Genomic DNA, 13,317 nt, shown 5'->3' with positions numbered 1-13,317 from the left:
CAAAATCAATAATTACTAAAAAGTAATTTATTGAGTATGTGAGAAAATAATTAATAAAGGGATAATACCTTAAATCATTTGCCATTCGATTCACTTTTCTTTCTGTTCCACACCTTTAGTAGTTTTAGTAGTCTTTGATTATAGATTCTTCCAGATATCTAGATATTTATCTATCTTAAATAATAACTTGGCCAGAAGTTAAGAAGTAATTGTCTTCTTATTTTGGAATAAAATTATCTTTTAGTTTCAGAATGTGAGTTATTATATACAATGTGTTATACTGGAGGGAATACCTAACTGGATTGAGGAGGCTTGTGTTCTAGGCTCAAGGTGACCGTTCCCTTCCATGTGACCTTGGGGAGTCATTTTCCTTATCTGTGAAATCTAGAATTGAAGTCATGATTTCATGGGCTCTGAACCCCCATCCCTCAATACTTACATGTTTTTTAGAACAATGTCATGTTGGGAGAGATGAGCTCTTAACCTAGGCTTTATAAAATAACCACAGATAAAACTGTGCTGAATATGACTTCATAGTTAAATTCCAAAAAGAACCAATAATTTACATCTTCAATTTCAGCAATAGGACTGTCACATAAATAAACTAAAATAATTGTATTTAAGGTGATGAAATTTATAAGGAGGTTCAAAATATAAAGACAAAACAACAAATAACATAACACTATAAAAAATGAACAACAGATTTGGAACAAGGCTTTATAAAACTTGTGAGAGTCTAAAACAGTCTTTTATTTTTATTTTTATTTTTTTTATTTAGTTATTTTTCAAGTACAGTTTTCTGTCTATTTCTCCCAGGTTAACAATAAGTTAGACACATCTAAAGAGAAAATTAGCAAAGTAGTTAATGATGAAGTATTAGGTATAATAGGAGGAAATGATTGAAATTCAGCGTGGCAAAATGAAGAAACATGTTATACATAAAGAGGTTAAAAGATATGGAGGAAACAATCTCAAGTTCCAATATACTTCTGAGAGAATTTGAAGAAAGACAGAATAAAGGAAAAATAGAACAGAGCCAGCATTTGAGAAGATAAATGAACAAACTTCTGAAATTGATAAAAGTAATGAATTAAGAGATACAAGAAATACAACAAATATTAACCAGGATGAACATAAAACTTTTAGAAATTGCATAATGAAACCACAGGATAATGGTAAAGACAACATTTAAGAGAAAACAGAAAGAAAAGGCAAATTAACTACAAGGAACCACAGTTGGACTTTCCTCAAACTCTTCGATGTGAATATATAAGCCTTCAGACAGTGGCATATTACTACAAAGTGCTGAAGGACTACTAGTCTAAAACACTATATATAACCACATAAACTATCATTTGTAAGTAAAAGGAAATGTCTTTCATTTTAAAGACAGTTTAAAATGAAAACTGACCCGAAAGCTTTCCCTAAAGGAAGAAGGAAATTGAACACAGAATGAAGTACGATTCAAGAAACAGTGGTCTCCAAAAAACTGGATAAACAAAATGGCAACTATACAAATGTTGACTCTATAAGATAATATTTTAGTAATAAATATTTTCTATTTTACTAAATGTTAATATACTAAGTATTACTAAAATAAGGTACAACTAACAGAATGAGCACTGATTTATAAGATGAAAGCCGTCAAAAAAAGCAGTCAAAGGTTCCTGTATTCAGGAGGAGATGATAAAAACAAAAATTAAATAGGATTTGAGAGAACAGTGACTAAAAGAATAAAAACAAAATACTATTTCTACACAATCAAAGTAAAACAGTGATTTTGTTAAAATGTAATAGAGAGAGGAGAAAGAGGCTTAATAAACAGGGCAAAATAAGGTAATTGAAATAAATTCAAAGATATCACCAAATATAACATATGATCTTACCCGTTCAAAGACTAAATTTTCAGAGCTTTAAAAATCCAAGTATGTATTAGTTATAGAGATTTAAATAGAACATAGAATAATTGAGAATGAAAGGATAAAAAAAAACATTGCCAGGTATATACCAGTCATAAGAAAGTTTAAATAGCTTTGTGAATAGCCAACAAAATACAATTTAAGGCAAAAAAAAACAGTATTAAGGAATTTTTTAAAGCCAGTGCATGAATATAAATGGAACAATCCACCAGCAAGACAGAACAGTTCTAGAAAAATATAACAACCCTAAGCACATATGTGTGAGATTATATATCTTCAAAAATATATAAAGCAGTAGCTCAGTGGATTGAGCACAGGCCTGTGAACCTAAGGATTGTGGTTCGATTCCCATTCAGGGCACATGCCTGGGTTGCAGACCAGTTCCCAGTAGGGGCCACGTGAGAGGCAACCACACACTGATGTTTCTCTCCCTCTCTCCTTCCCTTCCCCTCTAAAGATAAGTAAATAAAATATTTTTAAAAATCATTAAAAATACTATAAAGCAACATTTGAGAGAACTGTATGGAGAACTCAGAGGTGGACAGCCTTGTTGGGACAGGTTTGCATATCTCTCAGTAAACCACACATCAGAAGAAGCATTAGAAAGATGCAGAATGGTTGTCAACACAATTAGTAAATTTGATCTAATGGACATAAATAATCACTGGACAATAATTGCAAAAGATGCTTGCTTTTTAAGCAAATAAGAGAATATTAATAAAAACTGGTCGTGCACTAGGCAACAGAGCAGGTCACAGAAATACCTAAACTATTGAATCATCCTAAATAGAATGTAATTACTTTAAAACTCAATAAGAAAAATATAACTACAAATCCAAATTTAAAAGTACGTTTGGAAATAGCCCATGGGTAGAAAAGAAATGAGCAAGATAAGAAATATTTAGACATAAACTAATGAAAATACATGAATTATGAAATGAAGCTATTGTGAACTTAGAATGTACTTAAATGCACATATCTACCATGAACAACTGAAAATGAATAAACTGTAGATTAATTAAAATTCATTTAAAAAGTTAACCCCCCTCCCAAAAAAGGGAGAGCTTAAATAAAGATAGCAGAAATTACAAAGAAACAATAAAAAGGATTAATAAAATACAAAGATATTCTTCACAAGAATTCAAAAAAGTAAACCTCTGGCAAAATTGATTTGAAATGAGGTTATGAATGACCAAGTTATACATTACAAAATAAGCAAACTGATCAGGAAAACCATAGAAAAAGAACCCCCAAGTGACTAATAAAAATACAGGAAATGCTCAGCCCTGTTGGTGATGGAACTTGTCATTCTAACAGCAAGATACCATTTCCTACTCAACAAAATTGGCAAATAAATGAATAAATATTTTAAATAAATAAAAATATCAAAACAACCCAGGTGTGTAACGTGAGGAGGGAGCTCCTATATACCACTGGTGGGTGTATAAATCAGGAAGTAGTTTGGCTGTATCTAACAACAGTGAAGGTCGGTGTGCCCTTCACCCTAGTGATTCCACTCCTCCGTGTCGTCCTTCCCTAGCTCTCTCTACGGTGGGTGAGATTTGTGCCAGAATGCCCATTGTGGAATTATTTATAAGGGCAAGTGGAAGAAACTGGCTATGACTAGGACATTGGATAAAGGGGGACAATTCGAGTAATGGAATAGGTATCAAAATGGTTAAACATGTTGATTTGGGAGATAATAAGGTTACAGAAGAATGTATATGCTTAATTTATGTCAAGTTTTTTAAATGTGTGATAAATAGTTGGATTTTATTTATCGATTTTGTTATGTGATATGGTGATTTATAATAAGAAATAGATATAAGCATATCTGGGAGGTATTGTAGGTTCATTTCCTAACCACCATAATAAAATGAGTCTTGCAAGCTGGTGGAGGGTCTTGCCTTCAGTTTGTAACAACTGCCATTTCTGTGAAGCAGAATAAAAGGAGATCTGCCTGTATTTGGTCTTCATTGTCATTCTAGCACAGAGCTTCTAAAACCCTTGGCACATCTTAAGTAATGAGAATGAAAATACATTTTTTTGTTATGTTAATAAATGACTTCTAGACCCCACCCAAGGATGGAGACTGGTTGTCAGGAGAACAAACCACATGATTAGAGGGACTGCACTTTCAGCCCCACTCCCTGACCTTGGAGGAGGGGAGAGGGGCTAGAGATTGTCAATCTCCAGTGGCCAATGATTTAACCAGCCATGTCTGTGTATTGCGAAACCTCCATAAAAAATGAAAAGGAGGAGGTTTAAAGAGCTTTCAGGTTGGTGAACATGTGGGGACCTGGGAAGACTTGCAGAGACCTGGACAGGGAGAGAGAGGTTCCTGCCCTTTTCCAATACCTTGTCCTGTGCATCTCTTCCATCTGATTGTTTTGGAGTTATATACTTTTATAATAAACTAGTAATCTAGTAAGTAAAATGTTTTGATGAGTTCTGTGAGCCAGTCTAGCCAAATAATCTAACCCAAGGCAGGAGCAGGTCATCGAAAGTTCTGATGTATAGCCAGCCAGTCAGAAGTACAGGCAAATCACTTGGGTTTGTGTACAAGGAGTGTTGTGGGAACCTCCAGTCTGTAGTTGGTCAGTCAGGAGTACAGGCAACAACTTGGGCTTGAGACTGGTATCTGGAAGGGTTGGGGACAGTCTTGTAGGAGAATTGAACCCTTAACCTGTGGAATTATAGATAATGTCAGAATTAAATTGTAGGACACCCATTTGGTGTCCAGAGCACTGCTTGTTGTTGGTGTGGAAACTTCACACACATACATACACACTGGAATTGGGTTCAGGGACTAAATAAAAGAACTTATATGTAATAAAAGTTTTAAAACATGCATGGAAATAATAAACAAAATATTCAGCATGGTGATAACCTCTGTGGGAAGAGAGAGGAAATGGGTTCGATTAGATATATATATATAGGCATTAAATGTATCTGTTATTTAAAAAACTTAGAGCATATAAATATACAAAAACTTATGACTTAAAATAGCTGGCTGATGGATATATATATGTTAGAACATTATTTTACTTCTATTTAAGTTCGAAATATTTGAAAATGTGTTCAAGATGACACTGTGTTAAATCACTTTATGGAAGAAGAGTGGGACTGGAATAATTTACTGTCCTTAAGTAAGAGAATGAGTTTTTTTAAAGTAAATAATAGAATGTGATGTTACTGTTTACTGCACACCACCCGCCCCCCAGGAAGAAACCCACAATCATACCTTTTTACACAAGGAAACTGAAGCCTTTGGTAGTAACAACCCCCATGGGAGCTACTGGGTTTCATCTGTAAGCCTTAGGCATAAGCAGGTGAAATAGTAAATTCATTGACAGCCTGCGAGATGAGGAGAGAAAAGGAAAACTTCACAGTATCAGGAACCACAGGTGTCTCAAGTTATTGGCCTCACTCTTTCCAAACAAGCCTTTCTGCCCCCCCCATAATGGAAAGAGCTGTACTTTAATAAATTCATAGTAACTGTAAATTCTTTGAAACCTCAAAACACGGAAAAATAATTCAAAACAACATATAATTTTACCACCCAGTAATAACTATTAATATTTTAATATATCTTATTTATGTGGATGTATAGCTTTTACCATAAGATCACACTCTATATTTTTGTTTTTAACCTTCTATTTATGTTATAACATAACATAACATGGAAATATTTCATTTCCAGAAAAAAATCTATTATATCTCTTAATGGCCCTGTAGCATTAGACTGTGTGGTAATGCCATAAAGTATTTAACTAAACCATTGTTGGCTTTCCTTACATGCCGTGCTGCAGTGCACACAGTGCACATTCACCTTTACATACTTGTCCATCTTTTTTCCTTGGAATAAGTTTTTGGAAGATTTGCTGGATCCGAGGGAAAACATAATGAATAGTAAAGCTTTTGGTATCAGTCTGGGTTCTCCAGAGATGCCAGCCAGCAGGCTGGAAACTTAGGCAGGAGTTTATGCTGCACAATATCCTCTTCTCTAGGGAGCCTCAGTTTCTGCTCTCAATCTGTCGCATTGCATTTTTACTTTTTTTCGCGGTATTCTTTAAAAAAGGAGAATTTATTCATTTTAATGTAGTCCATGTAATCATTTTTTTTCTTTCATAATTAGCTCTTTTGAGTCCTCTTTAAGTACATTTGTCTGTTGAGAGAGGTTCTTATGTTTCCTTAGTGTCATCTCGTGATTAAAAGTGGAAAGAGATAAAATTCACAAAACACAAACTTTTCCATGGAACCCTGGTGTCGTAGGGCATTTCGCAATTCAGATATTTATTAATCCACCGAACATTCTTTTTCTCCAGCTGGGAACAGCATCTCCTCCTCTCTATTTTGGGGGAATGTCTAAGGGCCCGCCTATTGTAGCATTCAACATTGTCTGCCAGAGAGGTGAGCTCTTGAGCCAAACTGGGCTAATGCTGGTACTTTTGTAGCCCTTTGGCTGTGGTGGTTGATCCAAAAATGGCCTGATGACCCAAACTGGAGCAGGCAGTGTGGTGACTGCGGAGCTGTCTGCAGCTGTGATCTAGTTCAGCGAGACTTCAGCTCAAGAACAGGGAGCCAGATCCACCAGGACAGTAGAATGGAGACAGAGCAGATCTTGGCCATGTTAAGTCCCTGGCTACCTAAAATTTATTTCACTCTGGACCTTCCTGTGGGTTTGGGATGTGTGCCAGTAAATTCTCAACCTTTGTTGAGATCTTTTTCACTTGAAAGTCTTGAAATAAGTACACTGAAAGTGATGTTCTATTATCTTAGAAGTTTGAGATTGTTCTTAATATTCTCTCTCCAAGAGATTCACAGGGTGTATTATTAGCATATTAACCTACAGAGAAAGAAGCCCCCTTGTCTTTATTTAGCCCAGTGATCCCTAAACTTGTTTCTAACATGAATACTTTTTTATGGGTCTTCTGTTAACATCTCAGACTCTTGACTGGTGGATCACTAATTTGAGAAATGGTGGATTATGGTTGCAAGATCACGCTGCAAGCTGACAGATGAAAGGTGCTTTAATCTTGGATCTAAGTTTTGAAACGTGCTAACATTTAGTACTTTAAATGAAAATAATGTTTTTTATTTGGTCAGTCTTCTGATGAAGAAAAATCTAAAAGATAAATTTAATGCAACCAGTCTGCAAATATTTTTTTCATGCAGGTTAGCCAGTACACCTTTGCTATGTGCAGTTACAGAGAAAAAAAGTCTGAACCACAAGAATTAATGCAGCTTGAAGGATACACTGTGGATTATACAGATCCCCACCCAGGTAACACTAAATTGAATCATTTTTCCAGCCATTCAGGTATTCATGAAGTTCTCATAAATATCCTATTTCTGTCCTACAGTCTCCACTCAGTGAATGGTGTGCGCAGTTCGGTTGTATACCCGAACAGACTGTATGAAAATCAGCTTGTGTTGTTTTGAGAGCTACTTAGTTTTAGCCATAACTCATCATTTCTGTTATGTTAGTATAGCAATTTTCATCCTTGTTTTAATCTCACAGCATACATAAACTGATTAGTAAAATTCTGCAGCACACCAAAAAGTGTATTTTTTCCTGATCTGACAAAGAATAGGTATAAGTTTGATTCATTCACACTGAGCGGCTATTGTTGTGTTGACTGTTGTCATTTATTGACAGTCTAAAGGAAAAAGAGATCCAGGGCCCCTGACTTAATAGGTATTGCATATTTTAAAAATGCATGCACTCCTCTCCTATGCATTTTTAAAATATGGAGGAGAAGGAGGGAGAAGGTACAGAAAATAAGTAGCATAGACAGTAGATAGAAAACAGATGGGGGGGGCAAGAATAGTATGGGAAATATAGAATCTAAAGAACTTGCTTGAGACACATGGTCATAAACTAAAGGGGGGGTAATGGTGGGGATGGTGGGTCGTGTGGAGGGGAATGAAGGGGGGAATAGAACAACTGTAATGGCATAATCAATAAAAAATAAATTTAAAAAAGTAAATAAAAAAGAGGAAACAAAATAAATAAATAAATAAATAAATAAATAAATAAATAAATAAAAATGCAGCACACCCATTGATACAAGACAGCAATTTTCAATGGGTGTAAAGTATGCAATACCTATTAAGTCAGGGGCACTATGTGAAAATGACTGTAACAGAAAAATTATATGAGAAATACCAGCAATGCTTATATAAACTTCTCTCCTGGAAAGTGACATGGTATAAGAAAGAGATGGTAAATGAATTATTGTGTATTCTACCAATTTCCCCCCAACAACACATTCTGGTGCTTCTCTCCCTCCCTCCATGTCAGCACTAGGTAGAGTACTACACATCAGTAACGAAATTTGGTGAGGGAATGAGTGAGTGAAACAACATGTGGAAATTAGTGAAATTAATAAAGTGATATTGATAAATATATAAACATACAGATTAAAATTAATCTGTAGAGTTTAAAGTAGAAATCTGTGATCACATTCACTAATCAGTCATTTAAAAGTGCAAAATATATTCTCTGTGAAAGAATGCTGCAAAAGATAAAATGCCATACAATATAAGTATCGTTTTTGCCTTAACTGTATTGTTTTTGGCTAAGCTTATTATATAGCTCTCCTGCATATAGAGTGAGAAATATGCCAACAGGTAAGCAATTTCTTCTCTGGTGTGAAGTATCAGACTGTAGTATGAATTTCTATAGGGTAGGCTTGTATGTCTTACACAATGCTACTGTGTTGTGGACTGTTTATTTCTCTAAATTAGTTTTAATTTCCAAAATGATATGGAAATTTAAACCTTTCTTTATTGTGTCTCCTTCAGTTCTTAGATTGTGGGTGTTGAACCTCAACTAAAAATCATTTAAAGCACTGAGCTACTAATCACAAATTTCTTCCTTTCCTAGAGACTATTTAGTGAATAAGATTACAATCTTTCAATTGTGTAGGTTTTTAATGATGTTTTTCTCTCTCCACAGGCCTTCAGGGTGGTCAGATGTTCTTTAATGCTGTTAAAGAAGGAGACACTGTTATATTTGCCAGTGATGATGAACAGGATAGAATACTGTGGGTTCAAGCCATGTACAGGGCCACAGGTCAATCATATAAACCCGTTCCCGCAATTCAAACCCAGAAGCTGAATCCTAAAGGAGGAACTCTTCAAGCAGATGCTCAGCTTTGTAAGTTTTATAAAAAATAATTTGATTATCAATTAATAACCTTAATAAGATATAAAATTATTTGAGGCAAATTTGTTTAGTATTACAGTTTACATCTTTAACTGATTCCTAATTGAATAAAAACAGTTCATAATGATAGTCACAGAATTAGTTATCTAATTTTTCACACTGATATGGAGTGAATGATGGCAGTGGTTTCCAGTCATGAATTTGCCAGGTATCAGAGTATCTCTGGGTATCACAAGAGCAGATAAGAAAATTTTCCAAAAATTCTCAAAAGAAAATGTATGTTAGCTTTTGTAATTTTTAAATTTTAACTTACGTGTCCTATAGTATTTTTAACTGTGTCTTTTAGAAATAGGAAAGTATTGCAAAATTAAGTTGGCATGGATAGAATTTCAGAAAACGAAAATGATGAGCCATCATTTTCTACTTTTGTTCTTCATAACCTAAAAGGATAATAGGGCTATTTCCTATTGTAGATTGATTGATTAAAAAAAGAGTAAATCAGAAAAAATACAATAAAGATTAAATTTTAAAAATCTAAAGAAAAAGAATTTGTTATCAAGCCAACTTTCTTTTTCAAATACCTTAATATTCATGTCTTTTTTGTATGTTAATGTAAAAGATCTATATTTTTCATTTGAATTTACAAATGATTAATGAAAAATTATTTAATAATAATGGAAACATTTTCAAAATTTACAGCCATCAGACCAAATGTTCTAACTTGTTACACTTCCTTGCAAAACTTCTCTGGTTTCTTCTGAAATAAGTCAATTTGCCTATAACTTGAAGCTCAGCCTGTGACTTTTCAATCAGCACCCTTTTACTCTCAAGATTCTTCCCTAGGGAAGAAGGGTTCCAAACCTGTGCGACTTTGGCCACTGTCCCCTCTAATCCCTTAGGATGATTCTTTCCCTGACTTTAGGTTGATGCCTCACATGAGGTGGTTAGCATTCAGCTGAATGTTGAAGGTGGGGCCAGGAATAGTACCATTGCCCGGCAGGCTAAACCACCTTGTCACCCAGAACTGCTAACTCTACCTTCTCAACTCTCAGAGAACACAAGCTCTTCCTAAGCTCTCGTTCCTGTGCCACAGCTTTGAAAGTTTCTCCTGGGATTATTTTAGGGTAACTGCAAGTCTCACCTAATTTGTTTCATGTCTCTCAGGACTCAGTCTCCTAACTTGCCTGATGTCTAGTGTTTTGAGAACTATTTTTTTTCTGAATTTTTACTTCTTTCAAGTAGAAGGTAAATCTGTTTTCAGTTATACCAACCTGACCAAAAGCAGAATGATTATTTCCTGCAAGTTAGAAGATTTCTCAGCCTTGGCCCTATTAACATTTTTAGCCAGATAATTCTTTGTTTCGGGGACCTTTCAGTGGAAGGTCTCTCCTGTTTATGAAAGGTATTTAGCATTACTCCTGGCTTCTACCCACTGGATGCCAGTAGCACGTCCCCTAGGTCTGACAACCGAAAATATCTCCAAACATTTCCAAATGTTCAAGAGGGCAGGGTTGAAGATGGAGAAGAATTCCTCCATTTGAGTATTACTGAGTTACAATGATTTGAAAATTATTTTTGTAATATCTCACTTAATCACTTTTGTTGACATCCTAAGTACAAGGAATATCCAAGGAGTGTGTTGAGCTCATGGATATCATCCATCCTGCACATAGAGGCAAGAATAGTGATCAGGAACCAATGGCCTACAGCATTAAGGCCACAGCTAAGGAGTTAATGAATTAAGGATCTAATGATCCTTAGATTATTTAGATAGCCATGTAATCTCTTTGTGGTTAAACCTTCCACTATTAGATACCAGTGTATTGTTGTCAAGGCTAATTGAAATGGAATTTTCTTTCCCCTTGATTAACTTCTGAAAAAGCTAAACTTGTTCTTAAAAAGCCAGAGTGTTTCAGTTGTGTTAACAACAGCTTTTGTGTGTTCCATACTTTTAGTAAAGTTTTCTGTTACAGCAGACCCTGTAATCTTTTTATTTTCCTTTAAAAAGAAAAAAATGAAGGAAGGAAGAAAAGAAGGAAGGAGAATATGTTTCTACCTCATATGAACGAGAATCCTGAGTGTGACCTATATCAGAGATGCCATTGGGCCCCTAGTGTTTATCTCTTGGAAGAATAACATTTAGAGTCATTAGTAGACACCAAGAAAATAATAAAATTAATGTGACTAGTTATATAAATAAATATGTTCCCAGCCTACTTAAAAATGCTTTGTTTTTCATTTCTTTGCTTACTGACAGCTGGTAAAGGTAAGTATTTTCATGATTTTTCTTTTGCTTCACTGTATAAAAATTTTGTAATAATATACTATGTGAAGTACTATCATGACCTTGTTTACAATGTCAGTCTCCTGCTTTCTAGGTAAAACCCAGAATATTTAGGTTAATGTTACTATTTATGAAACAAAAATATCTGCTATTGCCACAACAGAAAAGTAGAAACAACCTATTATCTACCATAAAGGTAATGACTATGAAGGTGATATAATAGAATGCCAAAAAAATTCTCAATAAGGTGAAGTGGTAAAATCCTAAATTATATATGTGATATATTTTCACTAAGTAATTTGTGGGTAGAATTATACCTAAAATATTCACAGTGGATGAATTTAATCAGAGGAACTAGTTACTAATTCATTTTCTCTCCTGAGTTTTCCTATGTTATGACTTCAAAAAAAAAGCTCGTTTTTAAAACTAAGCATACTGATTGTTTTGGAAGAGTCAGAACAAAACAATGAATTTATAAAATCGAACTTATTAGAACTGAAGCCTACTGTAATTTTTAGGATGTCAATAATGGCACATATTTATAGATTGTTCTGATAAGAGAATCTATTCCACTTCTCTATTTCTTTGACTTTCAAGATATACAGAAATTCTGAGATAGGGTGAACACTGCCTTTCGCCTGACTGGAAGACATGTTTTGGTTAAACTATCCTTCTTTGCCATCTCCGATCGAAGAAATATGCAAGAACCTTGTTTTCCATTTTTTTCTCTGAACTGATGCATAGAGCATAACAGTGTCTGTGCTACATGATACAGCCCAACACAGTGCTAGTCCTCTTCCAGTGATAAATTAATGTCAATAAATTATCCAGTGATAAATTAAGATGGTAGAAAAGTTACCTTCTTTTCAATTATTAGCCAATTTTTAATTCTTAAATTAGAGTATAAATACAGATTTAATTACATAAGCCAATTTTTCTGATTGATTTACTAAGTTAAATTTCATAGTTCATAGGTAAAGTATGTCTTACTTTACATCGAATATATTATTTTAAATAAGCATTGAATATTGGTTTACTTGGCCTGTGTATGTGTTGATTAAAATTGCCATCATGTGAAAATAATACATTATTTGTCGCAGAAAGCAAAATGTGTAAATTCATACATCCATTTTTTAATCAATTTAACAAAAACAAGCTCAAAAATTATTTAGGTCAATAACAGAGGTGTGAGTAAACTTCTAGTTAATATAGGTATCAACATTTCTCATTGGTTTCAGCATAAAAATGCATACATAAAACATGAAAATACCAAGCAGGACGATCTACTTGAAATCTTAATGGTAAACTCTTCCTATTAGTGACTCTGTGGGTGCTATAAAGAGAGGAGGTGTGTGCTTCTCAATGCCACTTTTAACTTCCTGTAAATTTTCAAGCTCAGTGAGAGTTTGAGCTAAAAGGAAAGTATAATCAGGTATGGGTAGCAGTAAATGCAGCTCCAGGCAAGCTCCTAAACATTGGACATCTTTAAACTAAGTTACTGTGCTTGAGAATGTTCATGGCTGCCCTGTTCAGCAGTTTTGCAGAGGAGGTAGCCTTTAGCTGGCAGCACCATCTTCCGAGTCCTTTTGGTACTCTAGTCCCAGATCTGGATGCTCAAGTAGTCTCAGTGCTAGTGAATGGCCACCTCTTCTCCAGTGGTCTTCTTGCCCCTTCCCCCAAATCTTTTTCCTTCCTTTTCCCTTTTAAAAACATCTCTAATCTCTCATAATACCAGAAGCAGAGAAAAATGCAGCATCTTTTGAATTAGTTGCAAGGGAAAGAGAAAAAGATTTAGTTAAATGTTTTTTCTGCCTCTATTTTGAAATCTGACTCAGATGCCTTTCAGGAATTTTGGTTCATGACCACAGTGGGAGGCTGCTGGCTTACTGATATTCTGCATGTTGTTTTCCATGCCAACTATTTCAAATCAGTGTTAACTA

The 13,317-nt window shown here is 34.6% G+C and overlaps 1 protein-coding gene across 5 annotated transcripts in view; it reads left to right on the top strand.

Annotated features, from left to right (window-relative positions):
* CADPS2 (calcium dependent secretion activator 2) overlaps positions 1-13,317 on the top strand; it is a 621,734-nt gene that overhangs the window by 416,960 nt on the left and 191,457 nt on the right. For all 5 annotated transcript variants that reach the window (XM_053669960.1, XM_053669959.1, XM_053669957.1 and 2 more), the window contains exons 10-11: positions 7,098-7,206; positions 8,884-9,084. In XM_053669960.1, coding sequence (XP_053525935.1) covers positions 7,098-7,206; positions 8,884-9,084 — 310 coding nt within the window. The remainder of the gene's footprint in view (positions 1-7,097; positions 7,207-8,883; positions 9,085-13,317) is intronic.

The sequence above is a fragment of the Artibeus jamaicensis genome, unplaced genomic scaffold (genome assembly GCF_021234435.1).
Source record: "Artibeus jamaicensis isolate MK-2021 breed Jamaican fruit bat unplaced genomic scaffold, CSHL_Jam_final contig_540, whole genome shotgun sequence".
Lineage (NCBI taxonomy): Eukaryota > Metazoa > Chordata > Mammalia > Chiroptera > Phyllostomidae > Artibeus > Artibeus jamaicensis.
Note: the sequence above shows the minus strand (reverse complement) of the source record. Positions and strands in the feature narration are given on the sequence as shown.